At 42.9% G+C, this 12,870-nt stretch overlaps 1 protein-coding gene and 1 long non-coding RNA gene across 3 annotated transcripts; one reads left to right on the top strand and one right to left on the bottom strand.

The window, feature by feature from the left end:
• The first annotated feature begins 242 nt into the window (after positions 1-242).
• LOC135378862 (uncharacterized) lies at positions 243-12,870 on the top strand. 2 transcript variants are annotated; one of them, XM_064612009.1, is made up of 6 exons: positions 243-330; positions 516-606; positions 2,435-2,611; positions 6,501-6,650; positions 6,709-6,810; positions 12,185-12,870. In XM_064612009.1, the coding sequence occupies exons 1-5, from the start codon at positions 251-253 to the stop codon at positions 6,793-6,795; spliced, it is 585 nt and encodes a 194-aa protein (XP_064468079.1). In that variant the 5' UTR covers positions 243-250; the 3' UTR covers positions 6,796-6,810; positions 12,185-12,870. The 2 variants fall into 2 exon arrangements, 1 of the variants encoding a protein (XP_064468079.1); XR_010418592.1 differs by lacking the exons at positions 243-330; positions 516-606 and adding an exon at positions 2,294-2,365.
• Positions 9,841-12,853, bottom strand: LOC135378863 (uncharacterized). The gene is made up of 4 exons (XR_010418593.1): positions 12,357-12,853; positions 12,171-12,304; positions 11,475-11,879; positions 9,841-10,032 (listed from the first exon to the last, which is right to left on the bottom strand). It is a non-coding gene; the product is annotated as an uncharacterized LOC135378863 (long non-coding RNA).

Below are 12,870 nucleotides of genomic sequence, written 5' to 3'. Positions count from 1 at the left end.
TATAGTCGCCATACGCATATTCCTGCATATCCAGTTCCTGCTTTAGTCATCACATGTCATATATGTCATAAGATACTTGGATCCGACTTGGCCTTAGTCCCCATCATTACTGCACAGACATAAACAAACATCTCACGCCCCTTTTGTCCTGGCCAATCTCCTTTAGTGGCTCACGGCCATTATCTCATTGGTAGAAGAAGAAGAAGAAGAGTGCCATTCGAGAATGTAGGCTTATAGTTGGATAGACGACATGTGTACTTTATCATCCTTGCTTCTGCATATACGAAATACATCGGTGCTCGAGAGTCGACCCACGAGTAGCGCAGTTCCGTAAGTCCCACCTCGAGTGACTTTCTATCGATTCACAACACAATAGGCAAATCATGAAGAAATATACAAGTGAAAGTTCTCATTTACGCTGTCCTGTGGCAAGTCTTTGCAGATGATATCCTTCACGGAGATACAAGCTTCACTTTCTGGGCGACACTCATGTTCTGTCTTTTGTTCACTTCCAGTCTAGACTACAACAACAAGCCAGTCAAAGAAGCGTGCGTTGGAACTGAGGCTTTGGTCTCCGCTCTTTCCAAACTGACATGTCTGCAACAGGTCTGTTCTTCTAATGATAATGTAAAAAAAAATTATTTATGTACTATGCATATGTCATTAGCTACACTTGAGTCTACTGTGGTGTTGCTCAAATTAAGAATGGCATGTCAAAGCAATCTTTTCAGTATGATTTAACTTTCCGCTTTCCAATACTCTAAGATATCACATTTGTTCATGCTACGTGAGCAGTGGGGTGCAGTATTGCCCTGGCACTGGAACTGTGGTAAAAAAAAAAAAAAAATTGGGACGAAATTGTATGGCTACTTGGATCATCCGTACAGGAACTCTCACCATGCCAACATGTTTTTCAAATGTCTTGTCAGACGTTATGCTGCTGAGTGCTTAACTTATTTCTCCCCTTCAGAAGTTGTTGACAGTTCTATAGCTAGGAAGGAAGTGCAGCCACAATGCTGCAACAGTAATAGTATGCCTCAAGTTTTTGTTTGTGCAGTGGACTCATCTGGAATGGTGCATTGATTTGTGCCTGAAAACTTCATCTTCATCCTGAAGAGTGCTGTTCTCCCAAATAATTATTCATTATTAATCTTGCAAGAACTGATATCATTATCATTTTGTATGTCAACTCTCAGCCTTCACGGTTAAATACAATGTTGTCTCGTGGAACGTCCGCACGATTGATCAGAGCTCAAGTAGTATTCCCGTATTCAATATCAGCACTGGTGATATCGGACATTCGGACTGCGTGTTGATTCACACTTTGTGTGAAATCCATGAATGAAGCTGCAAAACAACAAAAGTGCGAAAATGAATTTGAAAGCATGCACAGATGGCTGTGTCACTGACTAGGAGACCCCACCAGCAATTTTATTTTTTTGGTGCGGTGGGTTGCACGAGAAATAATAATTAGCCTTCTTGCAGAAAAGCAACGATCACAGTCTGCTTAGTGTGTGTGACAAAAGTATTTTTCTGGACAGGGTCTTTGAGAACCCGTAAAAGAACGAGTGAGGTTGACGTCACTGCGTGATGTAGGGAGCCCCTATGGAAGTGGAGTGGGTAGTGCACTCACGACTGCTCAATGGATTGCCTCCTGTAGCATAGCCAGATAAATATTTCGGGAAGTGTCGTACGGGAAATTTACGTGAGGGAGAGGACTTACCCCTGTGACTAGACCACTGGTTGGTCACGTCTCATTGTGCTCATTCTCGTCAACATATCGGGCTGCTTCTCCAGGGTACTCTGCATTTTTGTAAATTTAATTGTCCAGTGATAAGACAAGCTCACACACTCCTCATTTTTATACACAGTAACTTTTTCACCTATTTGTCTTGTTTCTCCCATGGGCTTTTTTCGCTTACACTGTTCACCTTCGTAAGCGCCACATTTTTGCTGGTTCTCAGTTGTTTTTGTTTCTTATGTTTATTTTGTTTGTTTTTCTTTTCTCTTGCCCCCCTTGTGCTCTCCCCCTTACTGTGACCATATATTCCCTTGACTTTCCATATAATGTGCATCCTTATATTTCATGGCTTGTTCTGATGTTGTCACCACGTATGGTATTCAGATCGTTTCCGGGGAGGCCCCACCTCTAGCTATGCTACGGGGCCCCCACTGTATACTGTGTATGGCATAACTCATAATCAAATTGAATTGAAAGTGTAAAGTACACCCCCACAGGAAACTCATGGAGGTGTAAAGCCAGGATAGCTTCTTAAGGTGTATTAGCATGTGCCATTTTAGCTTGTCGTTGTAGCCTTTGCTGCACTTTAGTTTGCTGTGGCACTGTCTGACACATTGGCTGAAGGTTTGAATTTGATACTGCTGTGTTTTCAAAATTTTTTAAAAATCAATGCTAATTTCTGAATAATTACAGAAAAGCAAGCAGACGTCCTCTGCACGACTGCCGAATGTCAGGGGATTGGGTGCTCGAGCTCCCACCCCAAGAGCGAGGAGCACCACTCCAGAACTCTTCTCGTTCCAGAGAAAACTTGAGGAGTCTCTCCACAAGAAAGCAGAGTTCATTGCCCACGAGAGACAGCGATCTCAAGAGGTAGGTGCTAAATTCCTTAAGTAACCACAAGTCATAGACTTCCATAGTCAGTTTCATAGTCATAGACTGGTGTATACCACTTTTATTTGTTCATAATTTGTATTTGTCACTTTCTCCTAGCAGGTTAGTTCTCAGAGAACAGGTCTTCAGAAAGACCCAGGTTCTTAGATTCTGGTTTTCTTTCCATGTTATGATTCCTTTCATATTGCCCTTTGCTTTATGTATTGTTCTTTCACTATCTTAATAGCAGTTAATGTCTACTTGTTACTAGAAGTACACTGCAGAATTATACTTCAACCATTGGAAGGTCCACAGCCACCAACAGCATTGTAAACAAGTCTGCAGGAAGAAATTATATGGGTCATTCCACAAGAACCGTCCCAAAATCGTGGCCCGACCCCTACAGACTTTGACAATTTTTTTTTTTTTTTCACTACTTCGTATCATTGAATTATGAATGTCAGAAAAATATTTCAGCCGAATTCCACACGGCCTTCATGCGAGGCGGCGCCTAAGTCTGCGGGAGGGCCAAAAAGTGGGGTGCGTTTAATGGCTTCTCCGCAGGGAACGGCTCAAGCTATTTGAGATTTGCCACTTTCAGACTACAGGCTATAACTGTTGCGTTTTTGTCGCATGTTTGGCATTTTTTCCCGTTTGCTGGAAGCATGCACAAGTATGAAATTTGGTGTCCTGATAGATGTGGACATGGTTAATATGTAGAAAAAATTTCATTCCTTCGGTTAAAGGAGAAGGCTGCGAAATATGGCGGGCAATATGCAAATTTTCGAAAATTGCCAACATTCGAAGGAATAAAAGGTGAAGCTGCCATCCTGATACCGACATGCCGCCAATGCTAAAACGAAGCTCAGCCTATCTACTTCAAAATATAAAAAAAATTCCAGGGTACTTTTTTTATTCTTTTGTAATAATTTTTCAAATCTCTGACCCGGATGCGAGCGGGCGCCCATTCCGCGCGCCCACCCTCTATAACGTGTAAGACTTGAAACGCTACCGGTGTTTGTTTATTTGTCCGAGACGCGCTGAAGAGCACACACAGACTGAATGCGTTCCTGGGTCTCCAGCAAGCACGTACCAGGGAGACCTCAAGGATGCAGATGTAGAAAATCCAGCTTCTAGAGTTGGGTTGCTTGCCTTCCATACGAGAAAGGCTTCCTTCAAGCCCGTAAGCATTAGCCTCTTCTGATGACCCTTGGGAACATCCTTTTGTCCTGGCATGCAGTAGGATATGAAGTCATCTTGGTAAAACTTCTCAATTGATTCCTTGGTCACAAGAGACAACGGAGCCCTTCCTCTCGCTGAAGATGGCCATCGTGTTTTTAATTTCTCGTGCTCGGCGAAGAAGACTTTCCGAAGCTCCAAAAAACTGCATTGTTTGTTGCCACGACGGTGGGGCTAACGTTAGAATCGTGACCTTTTTTGATTGGCTCTGTTCAGACGAATATTTCTTCCTCAGCTCCTGAAGTGGATGCCATTGGTATGCCCAACGAAGTTTCCAGGGCTTTCCTGGCTTTGCACTCTATCCTACGGAGCTTCTCCTGTGCATACATCTGTCTCTGGGGTAGAGCTCTTTGCCGTCTAAACGGAGTTTCACCAAGAAGTTGCAATGTGTCCTGATCTGCGAACGCCAGGTCATGACCTGGGCTGGACAGTGGCTCTGTCTCGCTAGAAGGATCAGACTGGTGCTTCGTGCACAGCATGTAACATTTGGGGCACAATCTGTCCCCAGGAACTAGCGCAAGCCTTGCTGCGTTCTTTGCTAGGGTTGACGATATTATTTTAGTTCCGCGCTCTCTCTTCCTGTGTTGTCCAAGGGGGTCGACGCACCACTTGGATGCCATCTTTAAGGTGTACCTTCGCACAAAGAGCGCACGATGGTTCTTGCAAACGGCAGTGATTGAGGAAGAGGCGCGCTTTCCTCGGGCAGAAATAAGGTACTGGTCCTCTTCACTTAGTTCAGTGAACTTTGTTGGAGGGGAAGTGCGCTCATCGCTGCATCCATTGGGACCAAATGAACAAATTGGACTGTCACTCACATTCACTGACATAGACGGATGCTCCATGGCCACTTTCACAGCACAGTGCGCCGGACGGGGCACATGCACATAGAAATTTCGACGAGTTGAGGTCAGTGTTGTTTATGTCAGCCGAGTTACTGAGGCTGACTCCATGGACGAAGACAGTGGCGACTGACATGCAGCGAAGCTTGTTTCCTTTCACATACAATGACCCTACCGCAGTGTCTAACCTATAGCGACAAGCCTCCTGTGACGGCGTCAAGCGGAAACCGGGCAGCCAGTAATCAACTGAGTGTAGACTGGTGTAGACTGATGTAGCCCCCCTCTGTCCCCCCACTCCTTCCTGCTGTCCTCTCTCCATCTGTCCACGTCTGTACGCCGCTCATAGCCACAGTTGCTTCACGGTGCTAACACATAATTAAAAAAAAAACTGATGTAGCCATGCTAATTTTTACTACTCCCCGCATTGTATCGGAACACCCACAGGGACATCCGCCGGAGACGTCGCCAGCAAAATGCCTGATTGAATTACCCCTTCCCGGCTTTATTACAGGAATACAATTTCCCAGTCGCGTTAAAAAGTTCTACCCACACGCTCAGACAATCTCAAAATCTGCCCGTCTCGGACAAAAAAAAAAAAAAAAAAAGCGCCGGTAGCGTTTGAACCTGAAGAGGGTGGGCCCGCTTGCATCTGGGACAGATTTGAAAAATTGTTTCAAAAATTAGAAGAAAGTACCCTGGAGATTTTTTTTATATTTTGAAGTGGACAGGCTGAGCTTCATTTTAGTGTTGATGGCATGTCTGTCAATGTTGGCAAAAAATAATAATAATAAAAGCCACCCAACATCGGCTTTCTCCTACCCCCCCCCCCCCCCGCGAACTTTTTAAATCTCTCTAATTTGGATGTTCCCAAGTTGGCAGGTATGCATTATTCTTCAAGTACACATTTTATTTTAAAAAATTAAGATGGCTTTTTTGCAGAAGAGTTACGCAAAATTCGCCAATTTTCTCGTACCTACTATGATTGAAATGTATGCTGTAGTTTAACAAAAGGCTCTAGAGGTGTGTTCTAGGCATCATTAGAAAGAGAAGAGTTTAAGCTTTCCGATGGTATAACTCGCGGTGCCCTACTTTAAAAAGACGGTGGAGAAATAACCCGTCAAAGACCGCGCTAAACTGACGATGGAGCATTTTTGCGACCTCTGTATGAAATTTTCTAGACTTGACTAGATGGAACTGTCCCCTGGCTTGAAAGCCTGTGGTATAGTCAATAAGTAGTAAAAATATTTGGACGATTGCTCTTACCTGGACAGGGATACGCTACGTCAAAGTTGCGAAAAAAACGCAAATCACAAAAAAGCGCTTTCTACCCGTTTGTTCTCGATTTTTTTTTCTGACGAACTATGTGGTATATTTTGTCATGAAAATGAACTATTATTGAATTTGTTTTTCATTAAACAAATATATCTGCTTCAAAACACTTTTCTGTATGTGTTTTTTCTCTGGCCTTTTCAAAGCTCTTTTGAAGGAAGGACTCGAAAGATTCGAGATTCGTGGATTAGGAAGAACCTTCCTTCGATTCGGATACGGAAAATTATGGATTCATCCCATCTCACAAAAAAACAAGGCCCTAGATCTCCCTCAAAGCACATCTTTCATTTCAAGTCGCATCTCAGTGCATATTGGACTGTAGAAGTACCGTATGTGTTATGCAAAATATCACTTAAGGGGATTAAACCTAGTGTAATCACAAACTCTGACGAGCACAACACAGTGTTTCTCGAAACGATGAGTCAACGATGAAAGGATGTTAAGTCGCCACTGAAACTACAAGAAAAGAAATGTTTTCATAGCACCCAAAACCGTTCAGTGCTCAACCACCACCGAGCGCAAAACAGAGATTTTCTCTCAAGAAGACAACAACGCCTGTGACAAAAGTGGAGCCATTCAACCTATTGTCAGAAGCCCGCCACCATCATCGCGTGTTGTCTGAAAATGAAAAGGTAAGGTTGACTGCAGTAGAAGCTGAGCATCCCCATTCAGACTGGACAAATACTGCAGCAAAGGAAGCCACGGGAATACGAAGAAGAATACAAGCAGTTAAGAGCACTGACATGCAAGTCCAACCTCCCTCTCAGCCGAAGCTAGCAGGAACGCATACAAGTGAGTTAACATACACTTTTTCTATGTAACATATCTCCATCCAGGGTTTGCACAGGGCCTTGAAACCTTTGAAAACATTTTAACCTGCAAATGGTATATTTCAAATCCTTGGAAATCCTTGAATTTGGAGGCACGATAATTGTCATGTACGACCTATCCATACATAAGTTTCCACAGATTCAAATATCATATTCCTAAATTTGTAATTTCTTATAAATTTTGTTCAGCCTATCATATCAAATGTAGGCTGGCATTGCTTCTCATCTGGCCACATGGAGAACTTGTTAGGAACTGCCTGATAGCATTTCTTTTACATGTCGTCTGGCAGCTCCTCAAACAAAAGCTTCCACTGCACTTGCCTGCACGTGTGCCCACCTGCATTCCCATGTTCACCATATGCGTTCTGTTCAGTTCAGTGTGTCTTATGAACAGCAAGTGACATGGTTGTAGAGTGCATGTATTAAAATTTAAAGTGAGGAAATACGCTCGTAAAGCATAGCTTCTAAGCATTGTTGCACAACCGACATGAGGGCTATTGTCGCAGGATGTTGGCGCAATAAAAATAGTAGCTGTCGCAGTTATTTTGCTTTTATATTGTAATTTTTGTGATGATGATCTTTGCAGAAGTAGTGTCTATCAAACTAGTTCTAAGCATAGAGGCATTATCCTAAGAAGTCCACTGAGTCCTTGAAAGGCCTTGAAAAAAATTCTCGTACGAACTCTGTCTCTGACTTTTGTGACAAATGACAGCAGATGCAAAAGTCCTCCAATGATAGCTAGTTGGGTGGAGTCAACTGACATAGTGGGGGCAGAGACACGCACACCATTTGTGTTGTGTATGTCTCTGTCCCCAATTTTCACGCTGTGTCAGTTGACAGCAGATGTTCCAACATATCGAGCACATAACACCCTCACACTTCTTTCCACATATCTCTCTTCAGCTCTTTATATCTGTATGCTGCTCATAACCACAGTTACTCTGTGTTAACACTGTCAGTACCACGGTCCCCCAATACTCTTTCTGGTCTGGAAACTCCGCTCGAATACAATAGACAAGGTCACTTAGGGACAATTGCTCCCGCATGGGGCGATCGCGTCGTTTGGGAGGAGACACCCTCGTGGAGCAGACGACGTTTCCATAGCGCTGCGTGTTTTTAGGGAAGATTTGATCAGCTACTTTTTAAAGTTCATTTCGGGTTTAGAGCAGAAATAATTCTCGAATAGGTTCATGAGTTCAGCCCGCACATTTTAGTTCAGTTAGCGTAAATTTGCAGATTTTCCGCGTAGATTGCAACTTTCGTTGTTGTCTTTTTCTGGCACGGAAAATGTTGATTTTACTCTCACTCATATCTCTCAATAAAGGTTGAGAAACATATTAATTCATTCTCTTACACAATCACACAAACTATGGTGTGTTATAAAGTAATGCCGCTTTCGGTAGTTACTTCGTGAGGGCGAAACTTTCCAAATGCGTGGTTTCCTCGTAGCATGCAGTTTGTTGCAGTCTGAGAAGAGATAAAATTACGAGGTGATTCTATTTCAGAGAAGACATAAGACTTCAGAAGAAGTACTTATAGAAATCCTGCGTTGTGATCATGATCGTCTGAAAGTCGTCTCTGGTGGTATGAGAGACGGGGGACACACATGCTATAAATCGCATGACTCGATCGTTTTCGGTGAAGAAATAAACTTATGTTGTTTTTCGATGTGGTTGACAATAACTGATCTATATTACACTATTAACGTATTGTAGATATCTTTACACACTTTGGGAAGATGTATCGACTTAAGATAGCAATGGCTCTCATGCGTTCCCTTTAAACATAATGCACATGATCATCCCATGATTGTCTCGCGACGTAAACACCCAATTAATTTAATTAATTTCATCCCATGATAACATTTCTGAAGAACCCTTCAAGTATTCCTACTATTTTTGCGACTTGGACTGACTGACCAACCAGTTGTAATAAGGAGATTCCAACATGATCTAAGCCGGGTCACTAAATTAACAGGATACAATTTCCGCTTACTGAAGTGTGGCCCTAATAGCACTTTTCAGCTATAGAAATTGGCTGACGAGGTTCAGGTGTCAAATTCATCGCGTTGGAGATAGCCTCGGCGTATCAGTCAGATCAGTTCCAGGACGTTCCAATGAACAAACTAGTTAAAACGATAAAATTGTAGCGGCGTGTGCTGCTACAGAATGAAGCTTTATGTAGGAGCGGCCACTGTTCTCATAGCTCGGAAATAAATTTTAGGACTGGCCAAGAACTACATTTACAAGAACAACGTTGCAGTATCTGGTGACAAATAAATATAATAACCGGAAAGAGATAAGTCAGGAGAAACGCAGAAAATTTAATGAGTCAGTCTTTCGCTTGAAAGTAATGATGAAGCCAAAGAAACGATATTTTGTAGCACTATACACGGCCATGAACGAGCTCTAGAGTCTGTAGTGTATAGGCCGCAGAAAAATTTCACGTATTGCAGATCAGAAAGGAAAAAGAAAAATGAAAAGGTAAAAAGTGAAAACATCATCCCTCCCTCTCCCCGCTTCCGATTCAGCAAAAGCGAATATATAAGCCGGTATGTAAACGGGTGCGTAAACGGGTATTAGCTAACTTCGTTTACTGCTGCATCTTTCCTCGCAAGTTGTACCATAAGAAATGTTATTGTATTGACATCATTTTGAAAGACCTATCATTTGAAAGTTTTACGGTTCTTATAGTGTTTGATGCTCCACAAATCACGCCCATCGCAGTACAGCTCCAATAAGGCTACCCTATTAAAAAAAAAGAAAGAATGGGATCCACAAGGATCACCCCATATGTGATTATAACGGTGGGTCTCATTCAGTCCAGCCTTATTAGATCTCATTCAGGTGGTCCTCTAGGTTCCCATTGGTTGAGGTCACATATGATCATATTTCATTGTGGTCCAAATGTGGTCTATTTTTATGTGACCTAATGTGGTCCTGCAGGAGCAGCTCTTTGATGAATCATGTACGCAGGACACACAGGCATCAGAAACAGGGTTTTATCAAACTTTATTACAACTTACAAGTGACAGTAGAGACAGAGACAGAGATTACAACTTGCTGAACTTAACGAGTCTCTCTTGTAGTCTGGTTTGCGGGGCACGTCGTAGGATAGTCGCATGTGCACGGTCCGCATGGCAGTGGAACTTCCACATCAGTTCTCCCCTTCATCACTGTGACTTCTGCAAAATACAACGACATGTACTTTGTTAGCTGGTAACAAACTCTGACCTGAACATTGCTGGTATCACACAGTACTCAAGAGAGATTAAGCTCGTATGTAAAATGCCTATGATCTGGCGGGCAGTTGGTCTCTCATGATTGAAATAACAGAAGCGTTACAAACAAAGACTTAACGTTAAAAATAAAAAAAAAGTGAATACCGTGCTGATCGATTGCCAGTTGTTCATTCCGTTCTCCGACAGTTAACTTTTATAAGACAGCCTACCTCCCTGTGACTCAGAGCAATACTTTGTTGGCCAACAATCTTCGTCTCTCAAAGTAACTATTTGATCTTTGCGAACGAGGAATGTATAACTGATACGAGCAGGTGGTATATACAACTATGAAAGAACTGAGAACAAAATAAAAGGCAGATATAAATATAAATAAAAAGCGCTCCGGTATTGCTTGTCGCATCTACTCTATTGCGCCAAATACATATACTTAAATCTCACATACTGTATAACTGAAGCTTTCAGCATACATGTCTGGGGTGCTTGGCGATGCCAAAAAAATATTTTTGGTTTTCAGCAAAAATAAATCCCGATTTTTGAGTAATGTAATGTTTTTTGTAATCCCGATTACACTCCTCAACTGGTCAACTTGCCGTAACGTTTTTTTTTTTTTTTACGGAAATGGAAAGCCCGTGCCAGATTTATCCGGAAACGTCACGGAATGCATTATATGCCATAACAAAGACAGTGAAAAAAAAACGGGGAAATGGCGAAGCTTTCAGGTGCAAATATTGTCGGCCACAATCTGTTCACTTCACGACCGGACATGGATCCTCTGCTCCCCCCTTCAGATTCCGCATCCACACAAGCTGCTTTTGTTGACAACGTCATCGGTGCATTGTGATGTGACCTGTCTTTCCTGCTTTCTGTTCTGTAATTTTCAGTGACATGGACGAGAAATGGTAAGGCCTTCTCAGCAGTGAACAGATAGCGGCTGACAAACTGTGCAACTGAAAACCACAATTTCCGCGTTTATTTTTCGCTTTTTCCCGGTTGCAGTAGGGAATGCACTCAGTGACGATAGTGAATAAATCCAACATGGGCTTCCCTTGTATGAAGAACAGCCGCAAAAAGACAAGGACAAACGGAAGCGCTCAGGACAACATCCATTCGCCCTTGTCTTTTTTGTGGCTGTTTTTCATAAAATGTCATACCAGCTACCCCAATTCTACACCTTAGTATGGCGCTTTCCATTTCAGTAAAAAGAAAAAGAAAACGCCAGGCTAACTTAGCAAATAAAATCGTTGAATTCTGTAAATTTATTTCAATTGAATAGTTGTTAAATATTTGTTGTTATGGCACATATACCCTGGGATGCGTTTTTTTAAATAAATATTTGGACACATTGGTGCAAACACCCTGTATGTTAGATGTACATGCATACCCACCAGTGCTTCTCTCATCATCTGTATTTTTGCGCGCAGTACATTGCGTACATTCATGCTGTTCATTTTTGGTATTTGTTATCAAGTGTGCATCGCAGTACTTGGCACATAGGTCTGTCAACAAATGAAGGGACATTTCAGTGGTGGCAGGGGAACACCGTCGATACGAGAAAAGTGGAACAACTTGCTGTACAATGCCACGAGCTTCCTGCCGTCGATGCATTCCTTCCCGACTGCACCACTCTGTATGCATCGGTTAGATGGGAGACCGGTGGTGCTCTTGTCCAGCAGACCGCCAGTCGAGAAAATGGACATAGCTGCATCTCTGACAGCCTTTTTCAGATCCCCAATGGCGAGAATGTGGTCATATCTCTCAAGCGGTAGCCACACATCATTTCCCAGATGGATCTGAGAAAAAAAAAGACTGCAAATAACAATTCATCTGCATGGCATTAAAGCGTACCCAACAGCTGCCAACACCCTGCCACATGTATATGTGGCACACCACAAAGAAATCTTGTCATTTCCACTTCGCAACACAAATTGTACTGCCCAGTTTTCACGTGCTGTAACATCTGGTTGATAGGCATGGCATAATTGAAACAACTGTGCATGTTACAGGACATGAAGACTTTCAAATTGAGGCAACTCATTTTGGCTCCATTTGGTGCTCCATGCGAAGCTAAATTAACCACTCGCCTGTTGCGTTCCAGTGCGTTCGATTTAATCATCATCATCTGGTATTTCCTCGGCAACATCCAGTTGGCTTCCCATTCGTGGTGGTGGCACTGGAATCCTTTTCTTCTGGAGCGCTTCTGCGTCTTCTTTCGTTTCTGCGCAAAGAAAATATGAGCAAACGCTAGTTTCAACTCCGTGAACTTTCACCATAGTAGAATAAAAACTTGGTAGTGCCCGTCCTCGTCTGGATTCTTTTGTGAGGTCCATTTTACAGAGTACGGCCGTGTCTTGTCAAAATCGCGCAAGTGTTCCAGATAGAAGTTTTTGATATCTCGAACGCGGACAACGTGACGCTTTCGGCCACTTATAAAGCGGACGTACGCGTACCACGGGGGCACTGCGGTGCTAGGTGACATAGACATTGTTCACTGAACAAATCGTTGAAAAGGGGGTGTCGAAGGCAACGCAAAAATAACCTGACTGCGAAGATCATGGTCACAGCAAGCCTCCGAACGTCTTCTGCGTCGCCGCTGCTTCATACAGGACTATCTTATCTGGCCTCTAGAACGCCCTGTTTGCTGGGCGAAGGAATATAGCCCCCAACCCTTTGAGTGATAAAGCATGGGAGTTGTTTCGTCTTGGTCATATAGATAGAGACATAAAGCCTCCTGGCTTTGAGGAAAAGAGTGAAAACCGAGATGAAAACAGTGCATATTTTCTA

The sequence above is a fragment of the Ornithodoros turicata genome, chromosome 1 (assembly GCF_037126465.1).
Source record: "Ornithodoros turicata isolate Travis chromosome 1, ASM3712646v1, whole genome shotgun sequence".
Lineage (NCBI taxonomy): Eukaryota > Metazoa > Arthropoda > Arachnida > Ixodida > Argasidae > Ornithodoros > Ornithodoros turicata.
The sequence above is the reverse complement of the archived record's forward strand: the minus strand, read 5'-3'. Positions and strand labels throughout refer to the sequence as shown.

Excerpts from the sequence above, each read along its gene's own strand:
- LOC135378862 (XM_064612009.1), top strand. The coding sequence starts at position 251 with ATGTGTACTTTATCATCCTTGCTTCTGCATATACGAAATACATCGGTG. Across the intron at positions 331-515 it reads CCCACGAGTAGCGCAGTTCC|TCTAGACTACAACAACAAGC; the intron begins GTAAGTCCCACC and ends GTTCACTTCCAG. Across the intron at positions 607-2,434 it reads AACTGACATGTCTGCAACAG|AAAAGCAAGCAGACGTCCTC; the intron begins GTCTGTTCTTCT and ends GAATAATTACAG.